We start from the raw sequence: 25327 nt of genomic DNA on the forward strand, positions 1-25327 counted from the left end.
TGCATACAATAGGTGACTGTGCCCACAAGATCTCAGTAACTTATTGTTGATCTTTCCATGGCCTGCAGAGAATCAGAATGATGCAGCTTCCTGTGGAGCATTGGGATTAAAAAAACTAAAGAAAATAGAGTAAACTGAAATAATAGCGGGAATAAGATACAAAAATGTAAATGAATTAATTATATTTCATGGTAACGTCTAATTTTAATAAACTGCGGCAGACAACAAACACAATTTTTCCAGTACAGTATTCGGGGCTGTTGAAATAATCTCTTAAACTGTATGTATTAAATATCGTCACCCTCCTAAAATAATGGCCTATGTCATCCTGAGATGTTTACCCGTTTAATAACCCATTTGAAGTTAAAAGTGTGGAAGAATACTCGACCAAGGTGTGGGTTTCTTATCTATTAACACACATATTTATATAACAATAATAATCATCATCATCATCGTCAAATGATGCATCAGAACTATTGTGTTTATCATAAGCAATATTTAACATCTCATCCAACAACAATTGACAATATTGTCATTTGATCATATTATTCATCCATTTTCTATTCTATACTGCCTATCCTCACTACCAGGGTTTAGGGTGTGCTTGAGCCTATCCCAGCTGACTTTGGGTGTTCATCGGTTTGCCAGCCAATCGCAGGACACAAATACAGGTGGACAAACAACATTCTACATTCACACCTAAGGACATTTTAGAGTCGTTTAACATGCATGTTTTTGGGATGTGGGAGGAAACCGGAGAAAACTCAGAGAGGCACAGGGAGAACGTGCACAGGAAGGCCAGAGCCTGGATTCAAACCCACAACTTCTGCACTGCAAGGCAGATGTGCTAACCAGACAACTACCACGTTGTCCCAATATTATCCATGGTCAGAAAATAATTGTATCTCAATCTTTACTATAATGTATCGGTTCAATTATCTATGCCATCTTAGCTATATTTTCTTCCTCTAACGCCACCATGTATTACAGTATACAATATATGAACCATTGCACTTAATCTGTTCCATTTGCATCCCCAGGAGATAAAATATGTAAATGCATGATTCAATTATTTTGTTTTGTCTTAAATGAAAGGCATTTCATTGTGAAGGTGGCCAGAAGACGTCACGTGCCAGTAGCTCATCTGTAAGAGCTTGGGTTTCGGAATTGGAGGATCATAGTTAAAGTCCCGTTGGGGATTAAAAAAAAAAAATGTAAAAACGACAACTAGTTGTTAGACTAGATATGTTAATCTGCTTCATGGCTACTATTGTGGTGCCCTTGAGCAAGGCTCTGTCCCACCTCCCCAGCTCAGGAGGGAGATCGTCTTCGACATATTTCCTCGAATTGGATGAAAAATTGGATGGGTGTAATGGGGGCATAATTAACCCATGTACTATCGCCTTTGTGACAATTTTATAATGTAAAAAAAAAATGTGTTCAGTAAAGGTTGGGAAGAACACTGCTGTGCTGTGCTGTTACCTTTGCACATGACATGACACACATTTCCTCTTTCACTTCAGTGTAGGCGTGACCGTGACTTGAAGTGCTGGCAGCTGCATTGATCAAATTAAATTAACAGTAAACTACACGTCCCGAGGTGCCGTTTGCCGCTGGCCCCTGCAGATTGATCGGATTTAACGCTTTGGGCCGTCTCCAAAACGCGCTCTTGTAGTTTGAGCGCAATTCAGAAAAGTGCACCGTATCGAAAGCCTCTTGTTTTGAGCAGGGTGTCATTAAAATCTCCAGTTCCTCCGCTGAAGAAGAGCCCAGCTTTGGGATTGGGTAGCGAGCAGATAGCGTAACATCCCCCTCCTCCTCTCTGTGGAGAATTGCGTTAAAACGAAAAAGGATAGGCCTGCGCTTTATCAATATAATAGAACACGTTTTTTTATTTTATGTTATTTTCCTTACTTCTTTATAAAACGAGGACGCGTTGCTGGCTGGTGTATGTGTTTAGAATGGGACACGCTGAAGGTAGGGACATTTTTATTTGCCTGCATTTCGCGACTCCCCGTCCAAAAAAAAAAATCCTGCTTCTCATAAGCCATCTCCCCCTTCTTCTTTTTGTGCATGTTTTTGTTTTAGCGCCGCTACCGATGCATGCTCTCGTCCATCCGTCGCCGGCGCAACCCTTTTGCAGTGGCTGCTTGCTTCTTTTTCAAGCACATTCTCCCCAAAGCGCCAGTGATGGAGGAATAATCACGCCAGACAGGCAGCCATATTGGCAATGTACCGTTGGCTTAGCTAGCGTTAGCCTTCCCCCTTTTCATCTTATTCCGTTTGCCGTGTGCGCAAACATACGCGTTACGCGCATTAAACGCGCGCGCGGATACATTAAATATGTCAACAAGGTTTCGTGTGTGTGTTTTTAAGCGACCCCAAATCCCAGTAGATAGCCCAAGACGATCATTTTGTAGCAAGGTAGCTGTGAAGCTAACATCCCACCAGGCTATAAGATCATCCAGGGAGACAATTGTCTGCGCAGATGTTTCTCCCCCGATTTCAATCACACATCTGTAACCAAGCTTTTACGATCTACTCCCTATTTATCATTAAAAATGACCCCTTTACATGCTTTTCGTGTTTTTGTGACTGTTGCACGGCATCACACGGATGTTTACATCACCATTATCCACCTTGGCTCACACGTTCAACCACAGTCAGCCTCCTCACTCTTCTCAGCACTAAACACAATAAAAGTGTCAACAAATCGGCGTGAAAAAAGATACCGGACACCGCTCTTTGTTTTGTTTGGCGATAACAGACCGCCATGTGTTTGTGTTGGCCGCCTAAAAACACCATGGGAAGTGCATCGCTGACCAGAAACCAGTATTAGAAGCTATTGGGGTTTGTTTTGATGACGAGTCTCGTTATAATTATGCTACTTTATAATTAACTGAAAGTAGGACCGGTCTGCTATTAATATATGCGGATGGGCTTGTTGAGACGTTTTCTGCAACACAAGCAGTTGATTATTATCACAGATCATAGTTTCGGACTTAATTATGTTATCTGCTAGAAATTAAACAGTTGTGGAAAGATAAACAGTTTTTCATTTACATTTCGTGTTTGGATGTGTTTTAAAGGAGTGTGCAACTGTGCATCACTACTAAGTGCTCATGAATCATTAAACTTTACAGGTGGGTGCTACTGTATTGTGTACTATTATGCACAATTTACTAAAATATGTATTGGTGTAACATCCAATCCTAAAACATGCAATCTTCATAAACTAGTGGGAAAAAAAGGAACACATCGATGATTTAGAAAGGCACTTGATTTGCTATTAAGATGTGTGCCAGCTTGTTAATTAAAAAAACAAAACATTAGTTTAAACATATTTCAATTTGGGTCAATATTCCTATGAAGTGCCTTTGGTGACCTCCTCAGAGGAATTATTCTTAGTGGCCAAACATTTCCACACTTATCAGTTAAACAAGTAACATAAAATGTGTGCCCTTTATTTTAAATCATTTCCCCGCATTTGGATGTATGTGATTTTGGCATGTTCCACACACTAACTTCCCTGACTGCAGCAGGTGTAATAAATGGGTAAATGATAGAATTTTATTTTTTTTTTAAATCAAGAATATGTTATTTTCATGTGTCCCTCAAACTTGCTGTTTATGCTAATGTTATCAGTGACATTGCAACATAATTTTGTCTTTCTTCAATGGAGGCCGGAACAGTGGATAGTTGCAGAATCAATATTTACATTTGACCTATATTTCATAATTTTCATCATATTATGTCCACCCCGTCATAGTGAAATATCAACTGATATAACAACCTTTCAGAAATTCTAATTATATTGTTAAACAGTACAGTCCGCTTGATAACTAAATCATGTGGCGAAGTAAGGGTTCATAAAATGCTAACATTAGCCAAAAATGTTCACCCTTTCAACAGCTCTCATATTTTGCTGTCAGCATGTGCTCGAAGTTAATTTCTAAATAATTATGGGAGCACTTGACCAATATGCAGTTCTAACATTTCTAATATTTACTTTAAATTAAACAATTAATATGAAGTTTAATGGAAAGTGTCAACTTAAAAGCATTTTAAAGGCACAATATGTTGGCATGAACCTTCATAATCACAAAATGATAATTTGGTATGTCTCACTGTCAACAGGTCCAGTCAAAGAAAAAGACAGTTAAGGATGCCGGAGCCCAACAATGGATTTCTCCTTCTCTTTCATGCAAGGGATCATGGGAAATACAATTCAGCAACCCCCTCAGCTTATTGACTCAGCCAACATCAGACAGGACGGCACCTGCGACACCGGCAGTGACCCGGGTGAGGATGGCGGTCCCTCCTACGATGCGGCCCTGGATGCAGACTTCTACCCGCCCTCAGCGTCAGAGGACCTGCCACACGTCTCCAACGGCTACCCGCCGGGCCTGGGCATGTACGAGCCGCAGTCCAAATTCTCCATGTACTCGCAGTTCCCCAACGGTTCGGCTAACGGCTACGGGCCCATACGCAGTTACGCGGAGCACAGCCTCCTCATGCCAGGGGAGAGTACTGTGCTAAGGGGCCCCGGTCTCCAGGAAAGACCCCGCTCCCCTATTTCACCACCTCTGCCCACGCATCACCCCCACCTGCACCACCACCATCATCACCATCACCTCCCCCACGCTCACCACTTCCTCTCAAACGCACCCCACATCCAAAGCCACCCGCAGAGCCCCCCGCCGCTGCCCATGCCCACCCAGCACCACCTTCCCCACACGCCTCACATCATGACCCACACGCTGCCTCCTCCTCCACCCTTACACCTGCCCTCGTCCAGCCCTCCCCCCTCCCTTGTGGACAGTACCCCCTCCTCGCAGCCTGTCCAGCCCCCTCCCAGCGCTCCCACAGGAGTGCTGAAGAAAACGAGCTCCCCTGAGATCAAGCTGAAGATCATCAAGACGTATCAGAATGGCAAAGAGTTGTTTGAAACGGCACTGTGTGGAGATTTGCTGCAAGAACTGCAGGTATTGTAATCAACATTTTTTTTATTTTATTTTTTATACACTTTATCTTTGTTTCGTTAGTTACTCAGACAAGTAAATATCCAAATATAGAACAGAACAACCCCCCAGTTATTATTATTATTATTATTATTATTGATTAATTGATGTATTTTTTTTTATTTACTATTTAGCTGCAAGTAACAGAAGTGCTCTTGATTCATTCTCAAGTAGTTTGTTGTTTAAAGAACGTGACAATGACTATGGAAAATTTAGCAACATCCAGTGTCCACAGACATCCACTCTGACAGCAATATTTTCATTGTGCAAAATGCCCCCCCGGACAACAAGGCCTGCCCATCTCTATCTGTACTGTAGAATCTCGGTTTACAAATTACCTGGTTTGAGAACAATTTAAATTCATGCATAAAATCGTCAAAGAAAAAAATACCTCAGTTAATGCACTATTTTCATTTTTCAACTAATTCTTAGCATGGACATGTGGAAGACTCAGTCAGTTGTGCTTTTTCTCAAGCTGTTAAAGCATCATTGGCTCTGTGCATCACGCATTGGAAGTGCCAGTACTGTATTTTTGTTTGTTTGTTTTGCTTTTAATTAGCCCTCAGTATAGAAAAGTGAAAACTGCTCACGAGAGTGTTTTTAGGGAGCCAAAACGTAGTACATGTACTGGAGGATGGTTTTTGTGTTGGTGATCTCATTGTAGTTTGTTTTTGACCAAATCCACTAACATTACTATTGCAGTAAAAAAAAAAAAAAAAAAAAAAAAAGCTAGCTAATGATAAAAAATTCTGTGCCACTTTTCTCAACACCCAAAAATGCTTGACCAAAGAAACAAGTTTAAAAAAAACAACAACTTACAAACTGGTGGATGCAGCGAGGCTAGCTTTGTTTACGTCACAGTTCACTATTGATACAGCTTGTTTGAAATTGCCACCACATCCCGCAATTCAACACGAAAGTCGCATTGCATTGTGGGATGTGGCAGCCATTTTAAGTTACCTGTGTTGCCATTGTGAAACAGTATTGGCTGCGAAAAGAGTAAGAGAGTGCACAGTGATTAGTTAGCAAAGACACTATATTTCTTCATAATGATATGTTTTTCACTTATTTTTATACACTGTCTATTTTTAACCACACACCGATTAAAAAATAATGAAAAACTTAATTCGGGTACTGGAACTGATTTATTGCATTTCTATTTGCTTCAGTTGTAAAAAAATGTGCAAAGTGAGTCAACGGATTGTATTATTGTATTAACCAAGGTGATTGGTTACTGTAGGCCATGTGACACAAAAAAAAACCTGCTGAAATGTTCGCCGCTAATCGTCTCGGAGCAAAGTTTGATATCTGCAGACATGCAGCCAAGTTTGCGTTGGCTTCAAAAGCACCCAGATGGTTAACTGTTGTTTCACCACAGTTTTTCTTTCTGTCTTATTTTCATCTTCAGAAGGAATCTCAGAAGAACGAGGCGGCGCAGGTGCAGCGCCGACACGAGAGGAAGAAAGAGAAGAGGAAAAAGAGCGCAAAGCTGCAGCTCCACATCCAGGAGCAAGATTTGGAGCCTTTCCAAGGCCAAGCGGGTACCACGGGCCAGACGGAGGACACCCACGTCCAGCCGCAGCCAAGAGAGCCTCCACCTGACCAGACGGAGAAGCCTCAGAAGACCGTCATCCAAACTGAACCAAAGGCAAGAGCTCAAAGTCTCATCTCCGGTTAATTTAAGCAAAAGTGCTTTGAATTTTGAACAGACGTCGTATTCTCAGGTTCCGAAAGTCAATCAACCCTCGGTGATCCAGGAGACAGGATTCTGCAAAGAATTTGTCATTGGAGATCTGGTGTGGTCCAAGGTGGGCACCTACCCATGGTGGCCTTGCATGGTTTCATCCGACCCACAGATGAAGGTCCACACGCGCATCAACACCAGAGGTAAGTGCGCCCGCCGGGCTTTTAAGACCACGTTTCAAGGATGAACGTGAGAATTGACGCTCAACTCCAATTTGATGCAGGTCATAGGGAGTACCACGTCCAGTTTTTTGGCAGCGTAGCAGAGCGAGCGTGGATACACGAGAAGAGGATCTTTATCTACCAGGGCAAGCAACAGTTTGATGAGCTCCAGGCGGACACGCTGCGCAAAACCACAAACACCGTGGAAAAACATAAAGTACGTCAACAACATAATTCATGTCAAGCTTTTTTTTTTGTGGTCTTGTAAAAATCGATAATATACAGTGTTGTCAAGCCATTGATTTTTTTTTATTTTTTAAAAGAGTTAATTGTACAATAAGAGGATTAAGGCCAGTGAAGAGAAAATATCAGAATTCTGACTTTAAAGTGAGAATAATAGTAGCACTAATAGTCAGAATTCTGACTTTAAGGTCAGAATTCTGAGAATAAAGTCAGATTTTTAAGTCAGAATTCTGACTTTAAAGTGAGAATAAAAGTAGCACTAATAGTCAGAATTCTGACTTTAAAGTAATAATTAAGAGAATATAATCAAAAATCTCACTTTAAAGTCGGAATTCTGAGATTAAAGTCGGAATTCTGAGATTAAAGTCGGAATTCTGAGATTAAAGTTGGAATTCTGAGATTAAAGTCAGAATTCTCACTTTAAAGTGACAATTGTCACTTTATTCTCAGAATTCTGACTTAAAAGTGTGAATTCTGAGAATAAAGTGAGAATCTTGCCAAACTTTTGTTCTCTCTCTTCATTGGCCCTAATCCTCTTCCGTACATTTTTATACTTCTACTTTTTTTTTTCTACAAAGCCTTGTAACAGATATTTACTTGTAAAATCTTGTAATTAATGTAAAATCCTCAAATCAAATTCTTGTACTGTATAATACAACTTTTGAACAAAACGATCAAAATGGACTCAGCTTTAAAGGCCATCTTTTTTTTCCTCAAAAAAAAAAAATTATCAAAACTTCTTCCAAAAATAAGCACGGCGCGAACTTGAGCAATGTTTTGTGCTCTGAAATGATACGGCAAAGACGTACAACTCATATGTTATTTGAATTTGGCTTTGTAAAGTGCGCAAATTATTTGAAATTTATCCAAGTAAAAATGAAAAGTAACTACCGGTAATTGTAGTCTGTGTTTGTCCATCTTCATGCCAGTGGCAAAGTTTGGCTGCAGGTTACAGGCCACAACAGGAGTTTTTTTTTTTTTTTACGCTTTAAAGAATTTACCGTAAATTAAACTCCAGAGTTAACGCTTTAATTTTGACAGCCCTAAAATAGTTCAGTGTAATCATTAGCTGGATTAATGTTTTTTTGATGTTCTATAAATGTTCTAATATCAAAGCAGAGAGCTGATAAACACATTTGTCAAACCAAATGTCAAAAAAAAAAAAAAAAAATAATAATCAACCGTCCGTTATCTCTTCCAGCTTCTGAAGCCGATCCCTCAGAGGGAGCGCGCTCAGTGGGAAGTCGGCGTGGGCCACGCGGAGGACGCCTTCCTGATGACGCGTCAGGAGCGCATCGACAACTACACTTTCATTTACGTTGACCCGGTCCCTAACGAGGCCCCGATTGCCAAGAGACCAGTCGGCCGACCCGAGAAGCGGAGCCGGCGCTCCAGTGGATCAGCCAATAAAAAGGACGACGGAGAAGTGAAGTCGCCTGAAAGAGAGCCGCCACCAAGGAGGCAGCTGCCACGTCGACAGTGTAGTATTTCCAACGCCGACGACAACAATGGCTCAAATGAGAAGAAGAACCTGAGGGGCGACCAGAGTAAGTCCGACTCCCCTGAACAAGACACCGGTTCGGACACGGCAGCCAAACCGGATTCTCCAGCGCCAGTCAGGGCGTGGAAAACTGCGGCAGCGAGAAAGCTGCTGCCTCTCTCCATCACCATGAAGAGGCTGAACGTGGAGATCACAAAGTGTGACTGGCCTCTCCTGCAGAAAAAAATCACTCCCTCGCCTAAAAAAGAAGAGGAGAAGAATGCGGAGGAGGAGGAAGAAGAAGAGGAGGAGGTGGAGGAGGAGCGAGTGGAGGGAGAAGGCAAGCAGCCTGATCTGGGCTACTGTTCACCTGAGGTGGGTGAAGCTCAAGTATTCACATATGTTGTATCGTGAACTCCTGTTTGTCACGAGGGATATGTTTCAGACGCATCTTCAATAAGTGAAAACCCACAATAGAGAGGAGCAACCTTTTTGAAACTGAGAGCTATTTGGGTATTGATTCATTGGAAGGGTGACCACTTGTGAAATAAATTTGCTCAAATTCATTGGGGGTTAATCATGTTATTGTCTTTGACACTGCTAGCTTCTCTCGACAAATGCTTTGGTTTGGTCATGCTCTACTATAATGACCTTTGAACTATACTTTGAACAATATATATTTTGTAAAGATAAATAATAAGAAGAATAGCAACAAAAAAGTTGGATGCAGCTGCTAAATTGTGCAATTTTATTGTATGTTTTTTTTCCAATAGCAACATAAAAATAGCTCCATAACCTCAAAGGCTAACAATTAGCATCTATCTATCTCATCTGGTGGTGGTGTTACACTTAAAGCAAACAAATATCTGAACACAAACAGTACTGTGAAACATGTAGAAATCCAGTATAAAACTAAACAAAGGCATTTATTTATCCTCTGCAAGGAAAGAGTCATTTTAACTGCCATACATATACTGTCTCCAATACTGAACTGTAAAGCTGTCTTATATTGCCCTCTAGTGGCCAAGGCTGGCACACCAGGAAGAACAGCACAATGTGTATTGAATGAAAAACTGGTTTCATTTAATTGTCATTACAATGTTTTAATGAAGTTTAAATGTATAGAGTTCTATTTATCTCATTAAAAGGATACACCAAAAAATTGTTTTTTGTTTTTTTGAGTGGGAAGAGCCTGGAACCGACTAATGGCATTTCCATTTATTTCGGTGGGGAAAGATGATTTCAGATACGAGTTCAACTGCACAGCGATACTTTGAGGGAGCAAAGACTTACTGAAGTTTACCATCATCTTGTGTCTCTCAACTACGCTGCATCTCAATGCATACCTCAGGGCTGCCCGCCATGTTGCAACCTAATGTTGTACAACACGGAAGACACGCCACTCTAAATTAAATTCGGACTTGCATACTGTAAAATCCCATAAACAATCCCTTAAAAAGCTGTGAACAGCTGGGGCATGAACAATGAACTGCCATTTAGTTTACTTTTTTTTTTTTTTTTTTTATGTCAGCAGGAAAACAGAGCTAAACCCGAGCCCAGTCCAGAAGAAGACGAAGATGTGGACGATATGGAGGAAGAAGGAGAGGAGAGGAGAGAATCTCCCGCCAGTCGGAGGAGCGAAGAAGGCGGAACGCAGCCCACCTCCTCTCCTGGCTCTCACCACAGCAGCCCGCATGGTTTGTAGAACACGGCAAGATTTTTGCGGGAACCAGGGAGTCCCAATTATTTCATCATTCTTCAGGTTCTCAAGAGAGGAAACTGCAGCGGCGGTCAGTAAGGAGCAGATCTGAGTCAGAGAGAGGCAACGACCCTGTCCCGAAAAAGAAAACCAAAAAGGAACAGGTATCAAGACAGAGGTTCTGTTTACAATAGATTATGTTGATAGGGTTTCAAAAACAGTCTTGGTTTGACCATTTATTTACATCACAACAAAGATTTTGAAATGGATCTCAAAATGGAGGTTTCCTTTTTGCAGGTCAATGTTCTCATGTGTTGGTGAACCTTTTTAAAATGCAAACAAAAACCGAGGACACTGACTTGTAAATATGCAATAAGATGGTTTATAAATAGACCACACAGTCTTTTAATCCGTCAGCTTCTGTTTGCTTATTCCAGTAGGCAGACTAAAAATGAAAATTCAGTGTGCAGTGTACCAACCATATTGCTTTACTAAATTGAAATCATAATTCACGGAATAATATTTAATAGTGATGATCTAATTCCACATTTTTTTTTCACTCTAGAATGAGTATAAACACCTAAATTCAAGTACTCGCCGATACCGGCTACAATATTGTCCAGGAACACAAAACTCAAACTTTTCTTGGACATTTCACTCAACTGTAGCAAATGTAACGTCAGTTACGAAATGAAACAGCGAAGAGTGGATCTTGAAAAACACGTGTTTTCTACTAAGTGTTGTCATCTGTGTTTACTTAAAAGTATTTCCACACGGCTGACATGGCTACTCCACCGAGTATTAGGGATGTAACGATAATGGCAATATTGCGATATTAAAATTGCCACGTTATCGTGGTCGTCATGTCACAATATTAAAGACAGCCCATCTGTTAGAAAGGCAGGTTGTAATTCATTTGTGCAGTTTTAGCACCCTCTGGTGGTTAGTTTATTAGTGCAGTTTAATTTTAGTTAGGAATATTTTGGCCACGGTGGTGGCTAGCACTCCGGTAAATCAGTCATACCAGCAAATATTTTTCGACGTCTTTGTCAAAAATCATGACTTTGCCCAATTCTGCCGAACACAGTATTGAGAACTACATAGATAGCACATGATCATGACATGTGACATGACATTACGTCTTTGTCACTGCTGTTATTATGTTCAAAAACACAATATTGGGCTTTCTATTATGAGATTTCAATTTTATTATATTTTTTATTTTAGTATCATGAGCTTTTTTTTATATCACCAACCTACCCACAATATCGTGACAATTATCGTATCGCAAATTATTTTGTTGTTCTTTTTAAAACGACCAGAATTTCGGTGCTGTTGCCACCGTAAATGTTCCATTCCTTTCTCCCAATCTCAAAATGTCAACCCCTCTTAAAACTTTATGTCACCATATCGTTTCAGGCGGAGATGGCGCCCGAGGCCACACCAAGGGCAGGTTCCCAGAAAGGTTGGTTCTCACGCTCCCTTACACTTTGCCTCCATTTAATCCAGTCTTTCTTTTACTGACGTCCATTCTTGTGCAATTTGTTCAGGAGCCAGTGAGATATCTGACGCCTGTAAACCGCTGAAGAAACGGAGTCGAGCGTCCACCGACGTGGAGATGGCGTCCTCTCAGTATCGGGACACGTCAGATTCAGACTCCAGAGGCCTCAACGATCCGCAGGTAGGGTTGGAGAAGATCAGCAGGCTTCTTTATATTCTATTAATTACGTTATATGTTTATATAAAAGCATGATAACGTGAAGCCTTTTTTTTCCTCTCTCAGGGTTTATTTGGGAAGAGTCTTGATAGTCCAGCAGCTGCAGATGCAGATGCCTCAGACACTCAGTCTGTGGACTCTGGCTTGTCTCGTCAGGATAGTAACACCGGGAAGAGGGACACCGTCTGCCAGGTCAACACTAATCCACGTGCTGTTTTCCTCTCTTGCGAACTTTTATGTACTAACCGACGTGATGTTTCCGTGTAGATTTGCGAGGTGTACGGCGAGAATTTGGTGGTGTGTGAAGGTGACTGCAACAGGCAGTTCCACCTCGAGTGTCTCGGCCTAACGTCCCTACCTGAAGGAAGGTTCACGTGCCTGGAATGTAGAAATGGTAAGTGGATCGTTGACCTTCCACTGCGTCCTTGCATTCCGCATTCTCAGTTTCTCTGTAACCATTTTTTCTAGGCAATCACCAGTGTTTCAGCTGTAAGAAAGCAAGCCAAGAGGTGACACGTTGTTCGGTGACCGGATGCGGATGTTACTACCACGAGGATTGTGTACGTCAACTCCCAGGCACTACCGGCAGCACTGGCGGAGGCTTCAGCTGCCCTCAGCACAGCTGCGCCACCTGTTGTCTGGAGAGAGACCTGCAGCGAGCCAGCAAAGGTGAAAGATATTTTTTTTATTTTTTTATTTTTTTTATTTTTATTTTTTAATTTTTTTTTTATTTTAATTTTAATTTTAATTTTAATTTTAATTTTAATTTTAATTTTTATTTTAATTTTAATTTTAATTTTAATTTTAATTTTAATTTTAATTTTTATTTTATTCTTCTTCTGGAGAGCTCAATATTGTTCATTCTGTGAATTTTACCGATTTGACATAAGATACTTATTTATGATTCCGTAAAAAAACATCCTGATGGGAATTCCATAAGAAATGCCTTGAGCGACATATAAAGGCCAGAAAATGTAAAATGTTTAAATACTCAGTAAGATTTTCATACTGCAAAAAAAAAACAACATAACGTGCAAATAAAGTAACTACACAGGAAGTAATATTTTTGGTTAAGTCGCTAAATATTAAATGATCATTGAAACTTATGTATAATATGAATATAGGGCCGGTTCTGGCAAGGTTCCCATGGATCCTTAGGCGAAGCCAACTTAAACATTTCTTGACAATAATATGTTATTTGTGACCTCACTAATCTAAACATGACATTCAAAATCCAGCCATTTTTATCCATCTCAGGGGGCGGCCATTTTGCCACTTGCTGTCAACTAAAGATAACATCACTGTTGCTCAGGGCTCAGGCAACAACCAATCACAGCTCACCTGTTTTCTGAAGCTGAGTTGTGATTGGTTGTTAGCCGAGACCTGAGCAACTGTGATGTCATTTTCACTCGACAATAAGTGGTAAAATGGCCGCCTTCTGATATTGATAAAAACTGCTGAATTTTGCTGCTTAACTCATATTCCACTAACGTAATGTTAAGCAGAAAACCATTTATAAGCAAGTGGGGCTGCATAGAACATATAATTGCCAAGAATTTATTTTTGGGATGACTTCCCTTTAAAATGTTTTTAATCAATCTTTAATTTTTTTTAACACGTTAAGTTGGATGTTATGATTGTAAGTAGTCTCAAATCTCAAAATAAATTACCATTCCAAAAAATAGCTTAGCGAACCAACACAATAGTGATGTAGTTTTAGCTGTGATTCCTAAGAGGCGATCCATGTTATTTATGTACTGTTGCAACTTTGGACAACATGGAACATTGGGAACATCAGTAATTTAATTTCATATGGAATTAAAATACTTAACAAATCTTGAATTTAACCTGCCTTAAAGGGGAAGTCAACCCCCCCCCCCCCAAAAAAAAAAATCCCCAAACCCCTCTATGCAGCTACAGTAATTTCTGGACTACAAGGCGCACCTGACTATTAGCAGCGCTAGCTAAATTTGGGGAATACTCGTGTTTGTTACACATTAAAAGCTGCACCTGACTGTAAACCTCAGGTGTTTTAATATTACCGCACCGCATTCCCATAATAAGGGCGCAAATTGTCTCGCTCTCGTTCTGTCTCTCCTACTGTATTTGGGCTCACTTGGTTTGTTTTGCTCTGCCTGACGCTCTTGCGCTTCCTTTATAGTGCGCCCCCTTGTGATCTGATGGATAAGCCGTACCTTTGTATTAGCCGCAGGGTCGAATGCAAGTAAAAAAAAGTAGCGACTTGTAGTCCAGAAATTACTGGAGTCTAAATACAGTATTTTGGTCAATATTGCGTTAGTGGAATATGAGTTAAGCAGCCAAATCTCAGCAGTTTTTTATCAATATCAGAAGGCAGTCATTTTGCTACTTGCTATCGAGTGAAGATGACATCACAGTTGCTCAGGTCTCAGGTAACAACCAATCGCAGCTCAGCTTAAGAAAACAGGTGAGCTGTGATTAGTTTTAGCTTGAACCCTGAGTAACATACAGTCGACAGGAAATGGCAAAATGGCCGTCTTGAGTTGGATAAAATGGCTGGATTTTGCTGTATATCGCATATTCCACAAATGTAATACTGATCAGAATGTCATGTTTAGACTAGTAAAGTTACATATTATTGTCAAGAAATGTTTAATGTTGACTTCCCCTTTAAGATCCTAACATGGATGCCCTGTCTGGCTGCCACACACTAAGTCTTAATGTTGGACCGCTCTTGAATCTTTATTGTCCACTGTCTAGGTCGCCTGATGCGTTGTATCCGCTGCCCGGTGGCGTATCACACAGGCGACAGCTGTGTGGCGGCGGGCAGCGCCATCCTCACACATCATATCATGATCTGCAGCAGCCACGGCAGCACCAAGAAGAACGGCCTCCTAACTTCCCCCGTCAACGTGGGCTGGTGCTTCCTGTGCGCCAGAGGTAAGCTCCGCCCCCCCCACTGTCTTAAAATTTGCCCACACTCACGAACTCCTACAAACACACAGTCATGCGGCCAGGTGGCGCAGAGGATGTTTTTGTTTGGCTGATTTTAAAATAATCTGCCTTTTCGGTTCGACTATGACATGTAAAACAATATCTTGTTGCCCTACATGATTGTAGCTTTTTTTTTTTTTTTCGTTTTGGGGAAGCCTATTTCTTTTGGTCAACCTCACATACTTAAGCCGTGATCCCACCAAGTGGTGCAATTCAGTTTTGCTCTCATTTTGTATGGTTTTGATCAGTAATTTCAAATTGTGATCTGGCATGTGTTTTTACCATGTAGCATGTAACAGTGTGTGATTGAGTTTAGCTTCAGTCTTTTTAACATTATGTTACAGATACATTTTGATACAGTTTCCAACTTTGGATAATGGGAAAAAAAATGATATAATCTCTCAAACTGAACTTTACTACACGGTGGAACCACGACTTGTGATATTTTGTATTGTGTGTTTCCGGTTTGGCACCGTTTTACATGACTAGCACGGCTGCTAAATGTAAATTTGTTGTTAGTTTTCTTATTACAAAGAGCCAAGCTTGTTACTTTGCGCTCCACTTGAATGATTCTCATATGTCCCGGATGTCGATGTTGAAAAATGTTGATGGCCCTTTTCCTTTTTAAACAATAAGTCCTGCGAACTGTCCGGCCACTTTGTGTTGGGCCACGACTGTTTTACATGTTTCTTACTTGTGTTGTCAGTATGTGTGAGAGACAGTGTTTGTTCTATCTCTTTTTTGGGGTATTTTTTATTTTTTTGTTATTATTAATTTATTTATTTTAGTTTGACTGCGGCTCACCCCCGTCTCTTCCTGTGTGTCTTGTGTAGGGCTGTTAGTGCAAGACCTTACTGACACCATATTAAGTTCATATGCCTATAAGTCCCACTACCTTCTGACTGAGTCAAATCGTGCTGAGTTGAAATTACCTATGATTCCCTCTCCTTCGTCAGCTACCAAAAAGAATGTTGGGAAAGGTAACTGAACAGTTTTTCTCTTTCTCCTTTGTCCCCCACTGGTTTGTGTTTGTATTGTGCCTGCTCCCATTCCGATCAGTTTCTCCTTTTTTGAATGCCACTTTCATTTCAAAGCCTTCAGGTGCCACCTTAATTGACTGGCTCAATTTGCAGTTAATTGCCATGCAGAGTTGTGCATTGAATAAATAACCTCAGCCTGAATCCCTTTTAATTAACAGATAACTCTGGGTCGCATGCAAAACAAATCTAGTTCTTTTGTTGAATTCAATTTGAAATGTGCCTGCTGGATTCACCAAAGGAAAAATCTTTTTCCTTTTTTTATCGTCATTTGACCCTCATCATTATACGGTTAACATATTGCCTAAAATAGTGATTTATTTACGCTCTAAAATATGCAGTGCCTCTATGGATCCACTGATGCCACTTAAATTTTCGTATTCATTTATAGTATCAATACTTTATAATGCCATTACAGTGGGAGAAAAAAACACATTAAATCTTTCAATTTAATTCCAAAATACAAAATTTTACTAGCATAGGTTTGACTCTTTTCATCCCTTTTAATACACACAAACTGTTACTGCTTCACTCAAATATAACACTTCTTACACACACAAATATTGTTCCCAAAAACTTTTTTTGAACATGGAATACATTTTATTCAAATATAACACTTCCTGTATACGTGTAGGCATATATGCGGCTGATGCTGTTTGCACGCTGCTCAAGCCTCCAGGGGGCAGTGTGGTGCACTCGTGTGGATAACACGTAAGTAGATTTGGTGAGAAGACACAAGGAAGAATGTTGGCAAAGCTACAATATTATAAATAGTTTGTTTACAGCGTAGGAAATATATGTGACTGTAGTGTGGATGTTAATTCATCATTCTTTATATGTGTGCCGCGTTATGTGAAGGTACAGCATCGTTGATGCTATCCATTTTGTGTATGTATTAGCATTAAACTAGCAGATGTTTGCAAAACAATGTCATGCCATGTTTTAACTTAAATATAGTATAATATAGTGTATAATTTTCTTTATTTTGTCTTAGTTTTACTGTTAATATCTGTTTGGAGTATCAATAAACAGCACACACAGCATGTAGAGACTAGTACAGTATCGGTATGATATTGGCAGTTTCAGTATTAGTGCATCCCTACCTCAAATAATTAACAAATGTAGTGACTACTTAAAAAAAATAAACACCTCACCTCATATTAACCAGCACCATGTGTCATGGTAGACATCAATAATTCAACACAATCAACAATCTTAATTTTTACGAATTCTGTCCCATTTTTACAATTGCAATTTAGCGCATCAATTTGATAAATTATCATCATTTCGCTATATGATGATGAAACTTTGGAAAAATATAGAATTACTTTATATTTAATTTAAATATATTATAGTTTAGAATATGCTACAAAATTACAAAATAAAATTAGATGATAATATGTTATTTTATTTATTTATCTTTTAACATGAATTCCCCTTTAATAGCTACCCGTAACTCTAGTCTAATTAAAGTAAATAAGTGCTACTGGCTATTATTAGATGAAAACGGTACACACATACAAGAGTCGAGGAGTGAGATATTTCCTCACTATTAACTGATGCAATAATTGATACATTTTCATTCTGATGAATAAATAATGACTTGGTGAATGCAACAGGTCGTCCTCAAGTGCACCGTCAATGAACTCTGGCTTTTGCATGGGGCCCATAGTGCGACTAGCATATGGTCAGTTTAAGAACATCGACGGCAGTATAGCGCTATGATGCTGGATGCTCTGCGTTGGTTCATGCTCTGTCTGTGGTTTGTGGAGGTGCACTGCTTCTCTGCTTGAGCACTGCGGGCTTATTTTATTTACGCAAAAAGGCCATGTCCAGCTTCCCTTTGCTTCAACCCTGACCCCAATTGTACGTTTTTATTTTTGGCTGATATTGTCAGATGAATTGACATTTTGGGAACATCTATTTCTACACCTTTGACCTGCCTTGGATGGAATGAAATCACAATTTGTAAATGATTACAGCACAAGTTTAAAGTAAAAAATAGTGAGACTTAAATTATGCGGTATTGGCGCAAAATTGGTTCTGAAAATTCCATACAAGCCGGTCTATGCAAGGTGCTTTATGTGTGATGGGGAACAGTTTGCTTTATTGGCAGGACTGCATGCCTGCTTTTTCTTTTTTCTTTTTTTTTTGCCAGTCTTTGTTTTTTATGATTTTTAATTTAACCCCCTGATCACTGGCTGATTGGAGTCCGGTGTTGCTGCTGCATGTGTATCCAATTGACCAGCCCTTGGTACAGTGCTCTGAATCTGATTGTCAGACATGCGGTACTAATGCATTTAAAGTGTTATCCAAGTTGACGGCCTCAAACAGGGGTGGCCTACCATTTTCAGCCTCCTTCATGGCACATGGTTGTCATTAAGGAGCTCCAACAGGAGCCTTTTCCTAGTTCCAAATATATGTTACAAAAGTAGCTTCAGTTTGATTTGTGTGAACAGTGGAACCTCTAACGTTGAACACAAACTAATAAATGATGTGGAAGTTGTTATAATTTCCCCATAGGCTAGGAGGTGTAATAAAATGAAATAAAACTTTAACTAATGAAATAAAAGTAGCCAGCCGTCATTGGCATGTGCGCAGGCCACAAAGGACCCCAAAGGACCTAAGAGAATAACTGGCTTAGCATTAGCTAGGACAAAGCTACGCTAAGCTAGTACACGCGGCGGGGATGGATTTAAAATGGGACCAAAAGACAAAACAACATCATTGGTTTTCACGTTGGCCATGTTCTTGGAGGTTAACTTGTTTGGAAACTTTTCTGGGGCTTGGTACGCTGCGTCAACGGACGGAATGAGATAAGTGGGGGTGGCTTTAGAAACAAATGATCAAAATAAAGTGCCATTTGAGGACAGTCTATTTACCATTTAATATTTTCATTACCAATAAATTGGATTTCTCATTTGTCGGACTATGAAGCATTTTTGGAATAAGTACAAAAAGTTGTTCAATAACGTGAAAACTGGAATAGCAAGTGCTGATTATTACTCCAAGTCCAAGCAATTAATATGCACTATTTTTTGTGTACCATTAGAGAAAGTCCAACATGTGGTAGCACAATTAGCTCTTTGACTGCCAGACGTTTTCAGAAAAGGGATGCCGTGGGTGCCAGCTGATTTAAGCATTTTTGACTGATCTTTCAAGGGCCACAGAAAATGATGTGTTTGGACTATGGAAACACACATACTACCAAATGAAAGATTGGACTCTCATCTTTCATCAGAAAAAAAAGTTTGTTTCTTCCTTATTCCGTTTTTCAGTAATCAACAATAGAAAATGGTTAGTTTCACCTCTGTTTTGAAAAAAACAAACAAACGTATTTTAACGTCTTTGGCACTCCTCCATAGGATTTTACTAAACGTTATTTAACATTTTTGGCAGTCAAAGAGTTAAAAAATGTGTCCAATTTGGACAAAATTGTTGTTTTTTTGCCTAAAACATATACTGTAAATGTTCACCTACATCTTCAGTTGTACAGATATTCAAGTCTACCTCTAAAATGAAATTGATAAATATAATATATCCAGTACTGGGTTTGGTTTGTGACCTAGGACATTATTTTTAGTAGGGAGTCAATATTTTACTATTTATTTTATCTTACCAGCTCAGTGGCCTAGTGGTACAGTGTCTGCCCTGAGACTGGGAGGTTGTGGGTTCAATTCCCGGCCGGGTCATACTAAAGACTATAAAAATGGGACCCATTGCCGCTCTGCTTGACACTCAGCATTAAGGGTTGGAATTGGGAGGTTAGATCACCATATGATTCCCGAGCGTGGCTGCTGCTGCTGCTCACCGCTCCCTCAGGGGATGGGTCAAATGCGGAGAACGAATTTCGCCCCACTTAGGTGGGTGTGACAATCAGTGGATCTTATCTTTATTTTCACCAAGCTCGAGTCTCATGAGATTTTCCAGAAAATGTTGGTCCAATTTGAGATTTTACTTCTTTTGGGGGTGTTCAACTTTGGAGGGTTCCACCGTACTTCCTAACCTGACGCTTCGTTACCTTTTTAATTACTTCCACAATGTCCTTAGGCTTGTCTGCAAATGAGATTCAGAGTTTGTCCATCTTGTAAATTCTTTAAGCCTAATGATACCCTCCTCCTGTCTTTGTATACTCATTTCCCACATCAAACACACACACACATACACATGCATGCATGCACACACGCTCAAACCCGTGTCCATCCATACATACAAATGTAGGAGGCAAGTTGCTGTGCTGCGACTCATGCCCGGCTTCCTTCCACCCGGAGTGTTTGGAGATGGAGATGCCTGAGGGGTCGTGGTCCTGCAGCGATTGTAGGGCTGGCAAGAAACCTCACTACAAACAAATTGTCTGGGTCAAACTGGGAAACTACAGGTAGGCACAGATGAAGGACACGTTCAATGACAAAGGGCCATATTCTCCTGTTCCTGTTGCGCACCTTTCAGCTATGCACATTCTCGTCTCTGTAGTAGTCTGTAAAGCTACTCTTGACAGGTACAAAAACATTTTTTTTTTTAAATCACTCAAACTGAGTAAATGTAGCTCGTTACTACCCATCTGTGCCAATGGGCCTCAGACAAGCTGCTCTCTTTGATTTTTGGGGAAAAAAATTGATTGGATAATTAATGATTGAATGTATTTAAGTAAAAAAAAATTTTTTTTTTCTATTTTAAAATACTAATTTATGTTTTTAATAGGGATCAGCCGATTATTATTTTATTAATCCTAATTAAATAGCATGACTTCAATAGCTAATATACGATTAATCTCTTATTTTATATCGGTTCTAAATGTACAATAAAATGTACAATAAGTTTTCATGCTCTTGTTAATATCCAGCCATCCATTTTCCTAAACGCTTATTACTTACAAGAGGAAGTCTATCCCAGCTGGCTTCGGGCAGTAGGAGGGGTACACCCTGAACTAGTTGCCGGCTAGCGCAGTCTCTTGTTAAATATAATAAAATAAAATAAACATAATAGTGTGGGGGGGGGGGGGTAATAAATAAAGATGGCTGCATCTTTTAGTCAAAAGCTGTAAAAAAAATCTTAGTGTGCTATTGATTTGTGTTGAGGTCATTTTTTTGCCACTAGATGGCATAATTGCATTTGTAAGACATTGGTGACAGCTCAGTGCATTTTTCTTTTCATATTAAGAGCTAATCTTTAACATGAAGTGAAATTTTTACATTTTTAAAATTGTACAATACAACTTGACCCCAGTGTCCACAAATATATGATAAAAATGTATTACTGCTAAATTTTGCTGTGGACATGTCTGCTGCGTTGCAACTGGAATTCCCCCAGTACAGGCTTTCCAAATAAGGAGCGGTCTTTAATTGCACGTTAAAAAAAAATGGTGGCATTAAAGGAACTTTAACTCAAAATGAATGCACTCATTTGGACACACTTAGTTTTTAATCATCGGCTATGAATGATTTGCCACCTCTGCCTGTTTTAAAAAATCAAATGTGGCCCTTGAGCCAAAGATTTGCCACCCTTCTTTCATGTAAAAACCGGGTCATAGATAAGTGTTAAATTCATTTAAAATAAATATAAATAAAATGCTTAGATAAACTCATGAGCTAACATGTAGTTTTACTCTATCACTTACTAAAAGCTGAGATCTGTGTTTTGTTTTGTTTTGTTTTTAATGCCGCATGTTCTCTCTCCGACAAAATGTCTTCTCTTCCAGGTGGTGGCCGGCAGAGATCTGCAACCCTCGCTTGGTGCCGTCAAACATCCAGAGCCTTCGTCACGACATTGGCGACTTCCCCGTCTTTTTCTTCGGTTCTCATGACTACTACTGGATCAATCAGGGCCGTGTCTTCCCTTACGTGGAGAATGACAAAAACTTCGTGACGGGTCAGATCAACATCAACAAGACTTTCAAGAAAGGTAATCAACTGGAGGTTCTGGAACCTTCTTAACAAAAAAAGGCAGACCACAATATAGGTTTCTAACCTGTTGCCGGGGTGTTTCAGCTCTGGAAGAAGCAGCCCGCAGGTTTCAGGAGCTCAAGGCCCAGAGGGAGAGCAGGGAGGCTTTAGAACAGGAGCGCAACTCTCGCAAACCGCCACCCTACAAATTCATAAAGGTAGTATCATATCAGTTAGATGAAATAATAACATGCAAAATTTCCAATAAGGTCTATTCGGCTCGGTTTTTACCAAGCAGTGCAGTCGATGTAGCTTCGTGTAGTTGACCTTAAAAGGTGGTTTCCTGGCCTGGTGAGTGACGTGGGCGTCAACAAACACAGTGTAGAAAATGGATGGTTTGGTATCCTTAGTAAAACTGTACTGCTTGGTTAAAACTATGCCTTTTGCCTTCTTCTGCATTTTTCGTACTTTCTAAATGAGTTGTGTCATTTCCTGTTTTAGTCCAACAAACCTGTTGGGAAAGTCCACATGCACGTTGCCGACTTATCCGAAATCCCGCGCTGCAACTGCCGACCCGCGGACGAGCACCCGTGCAGCCTGGACTCCCAGTGTCTCAACCGCATGCTGCAGTACGAGTGCCATCCTCAGGTTTGTTGCTCTACTCGTCCTTTGAGACATTTTAGAGTGAGTCAATGTGTTAACCTCTCACCGTCGTGGCACAGGTTTGTCCTGCAGGAGACAATTGCGAGAACCAGTGTTTCTCCAAGCGCCTGTACGCGGAGACGGAGGTGATAAAGACAGAGGGCCGTGGATGGGGCCTCAGAGCCATCCAGGCTCTGAGGAAGGTAAGTGTCAGAGTGGACTGTCCCAACTATCATTTTCTCAATCGGCTTTCGATTTGATTTGTTAAGTCTTTGGTCTTAATGTGTTTGTCATTTTATTTTACATTATGATTGATTGATCTGAAAGACTATTCGCCAGAGAAAGAGGAAGTAAACAAAGCATAAAAGTTTGATGCTGCACTCCTTGTGTGGTAATTGCAATACGATGAACATACAACACTATATCTCTTATTTTTCCTCTCTTGTGGGTTTTATGGGATTATCTGTCTTGTCATGATCATGGTGGCATTCTTCATATTTCTCAACAACAATCTGTAATAACATCTATAATAAGCTAATTTGGAAGCAATTGTCTTTTATTTTCAAGATGTTTTTCATGGGGCGTCATTGTTTAAAGATGTGATTTTGCACAAAATCTGACATGAATAAAGTTGTAGTATTATAAGAAAAAGTTGGAAATATTTGCACATTTTGCTATTTAATCTTTTAACTCTTTGACTGCCAAAAACGTTAAATAACGTTTAGTAAAATCCTATGGAGGAGTACCAAAGACGTTAAAAGACGTTATTTTTCAAAACAGAGGTGAAACTAACCATTTTCTATTGTTGATTACTGAAAAACGGAATAAGGTAGAAACAAACTTTTTTTTTCTGATGAAAGATGAGAGTCCAATCTTTCATTTGGTAGTATGTGTGTTTCCATAGTCCAAACACATAATTTTCTGTGGACCTTGAAAGATCAGTCAAAATGCTTAAAATCGGCTGGCACCCACGGCATCCCTTTTCTGAAAACGTCTGGCAGTCAAAAAGTTAAATATGTGTAAATGTTTCCATTTTTACAGTCATGCCACCGAACCAAAAAAAAAAAAATAGCACAATTATTACACTTGACTAGAAAAATAATTTTCTAAAGAGTATAATATTCAGATTTTGTGTAATTCCATTTTTTCATGTAGTTTGACTATTGTCTCTTTTCAGCGGGAACTTAATTGTAAAAATTAGGGATGTCCGATACCGCTTTTTTTTTCTTTCAGAACAATAGGAGTACTCAACTCTTGAGTAGTCACCGATATCACTACAGTATTACCATACTTTTGATACACAAAATTCACAGATTCACTTAAAAAATAAATAAAAAATAAAGACCTAGATACGTATCCCAAAATAGCATTTTTCCTTAAAATTGCATGAAATGAATGGCAATTTCCTATTCTTTTCATTTCTCATTTTTATTTCTTGATCATAAAATGGCCACAAAAGGTTAAAGGTACCTGGTATCGGTACTCAGCCATCCCTAATAAAAATAATTGTTGAATAGTATTGTTTCAAATGCCCAATCCTACAAAAGTACCTTACACTATTAGCGATCCAAATGACTCAAGTATAAATATAATGTTTTCTGCAGGGTGACTTTGTGACTGAGTATGTCGGAGAAGTCATTGACTCGGAGGAGTGCCAGCAGCGAATTAAACGTGCCCATGAAAACCACGTCACCAACTTCTACATGCTAACTCTCACTAAGGTAACAAACCTTGTGAAAAAACACACCTTCTCCTCAATCCACGTTGTCTTAGTGCCCACCTTTGCACACTTCAGGATCGTGTGATCGACGCCGGTCCAAAGGGGAATTCTTCCCGGTTCATTAACCACAGCTGCAGCCCCAACTGTGAAACCCAAAAGTGGACGGTCAACGGCGATGTCCGCATTGGACTCTTTGCTCTCTGCGATATAGAGGCTGGTGAGTTAAAATTCTGGAAAATCACTGAGTAGGTCATATTATTGTTTAAAACCCGTGGGCAGTATTTTATTTTGAAATGGCTTGGTCAGAACCAGCAAAAAGACAAAAAATGGTCACAATAACGCCTAGGGGTTAATTTTTTTTTTTTTTATGGTAGCTGACTTCAGATCAGTTTGGTTTCCGGGTCAGGTGAATTTAATGAAATGCTTCCCGTCTGTGTGCAGGCACCGAGATGACTTTCAATTATAACCTGCACTGCGTGGGCAACAGGCGAACATCTTGCCACTGCGGGTCAGACAACTGCTCAGGTTTCCTCGGCGTGCAGCCAACTGTAAGCGCGCATTTCCGGTCCCTGTTAGAGCACGATGTCATTTTGAGTCTCTTTTCATTATCTTGCGACTTTTCCCAACAGAGTGCTGTGGTGCAGGAGAAAGAGGAGAAGGCCCGGAATGCCAAGCTGAGGCAGAAAAAGCGGAAGCTGCGGCTGGAGGGCAAGCACACGCACGAGTACTTCTGCTTTTACTGCGGAGAGGGAGGAGAGCTGGTGATGTGCGACAGGAAGGAGTGTCCCAAGGCGTACCACCTGCTGTGTCTCAACCTCACCAAGCCGCCATATGGTAAAGATCTCAAAATCTAGCAATTTAATGGGATACTTGACTCGTTTAGCCATTTTCAGCGATAAAAAGTTAATATTTTGTCTTGAATTAATTTGCTAACGTCGTTATTTTTCGTGTGTAGTTAATACCTTTAAAAAGACATTTTGCCACTTGCTGTTGACTGAAGATGACATC

The 25327-nt window shown here is 40.0% G+C and overlaps 1 protein-coding gene and 1 long non-coding RNA gene across 5 annotated transcripts in view; one reads left to right on the plus strand and one right to left on the minus strand.

Annotated features, from left to right (window-relative positions):
• Positions 1–1533: 1533 nt before the first annotated feature.
• Positions 1534–25327, plus strand: part of nsd3 (nuclear receptor binding SET domain protein 3) — a 28684-nt gene continuing 4890 nt past the window's right edge. The window contains exons 1-24 of one of the 4 annotated variants that reach the window (XM_077560520.1): positions 1534–1977; positions 4138–4985; positions 6430–6669; positions 6746–6908; positions 6989–7143; positions 8371–9024; positions 10181–10346; positions 10412–10512; positions 11768–11813; positions 11899–12029; positions 12132–12257; positions 12333–12459; positions 12534–12734; positions 14805–14984; positions 15872–16018; positions 20297–20453; positions 21774–21976; positions 22063–22175; positions 22459–22605; positions 22680–22802; positions 24204–24320; positions 24395–24536; positions 24761–24867; positions 24949–25153. In XM_077560520.1, coding sequence (XP_077416646.1) covers positions 4182–4985; positions 6430–6669; positions 6746–6908; positions 6989–7143; positions 8371–9024; positions 10181–10346; positions 10412–10512; positions 11768–11813; positions 11899–12029; positions 12132–12257; positions 12333–12459; positions 12534–12734; positions 14805–14984; positions 15872–16018; positions 20297–20453; positions 21774–21976; positions 22063–22175; positions 22459–22605; positions 22680–22802; positions 24204–24320; positions 24395–24536; positions 24761–24867; positions 24949–25153 — 4555 coding nt within the window. In that variant the 5' untranslated portion in view covers positions 1534–1977; positions 4138–4181. The remainder of the gene's footprint in view (positions 1978–4137; positions 4986–6429; positions 6670–6745; positions 6909–6988; positions 7144–8370; positions 9025–10180; positions 10347–10411; positions 10513–11767; positions 11814–11898; positions 12030–12131; positions 12258–12332; positions 12460–12533; positions 12735–14804; positions 14985–15871; positions 16019–20296; positions 20454–21773; positions 21977–22062; positions 22176–22458; positions 22606–22679; positions 22803–24203; positions 24321–24394; positions 24537–24760; positions 24868–24948; positions 25154–25327) is intronic. The other 3 variants (XM_077560522.1, XM_077560521.1, XM_077560523.1) reach the window with 3 other exon arrangements.
• On the minus strand, positions 21310–22190 carry LOC144048488 (uncharacterized). The gene is made up of 2 exons (XR_013293359.1): positions 22043–22190; positions 21310–21910 (listed from the first exon to the last, which is right to left on the minus strand). It is a non-coding gene; the product is annotated as an uncharacterized LOC144048488 (long non-coding RNA).

This window comes from Vanacampus margaritifer, chromosome 3 (genome assembly GCF_051991255.1).
Source record: "Vanacampus margaritifer isolate UIUO_Vmar chromosome 3, RoL_Vmar_1.0, whole genome shotgun sequence".
Lineage (NCBI taxonomy): Eukaryota > Metazoa > Chordata > Actinopteri > Syngnathiformes > Syngnathidae > Vanacampus > Vanacampus margaritifer.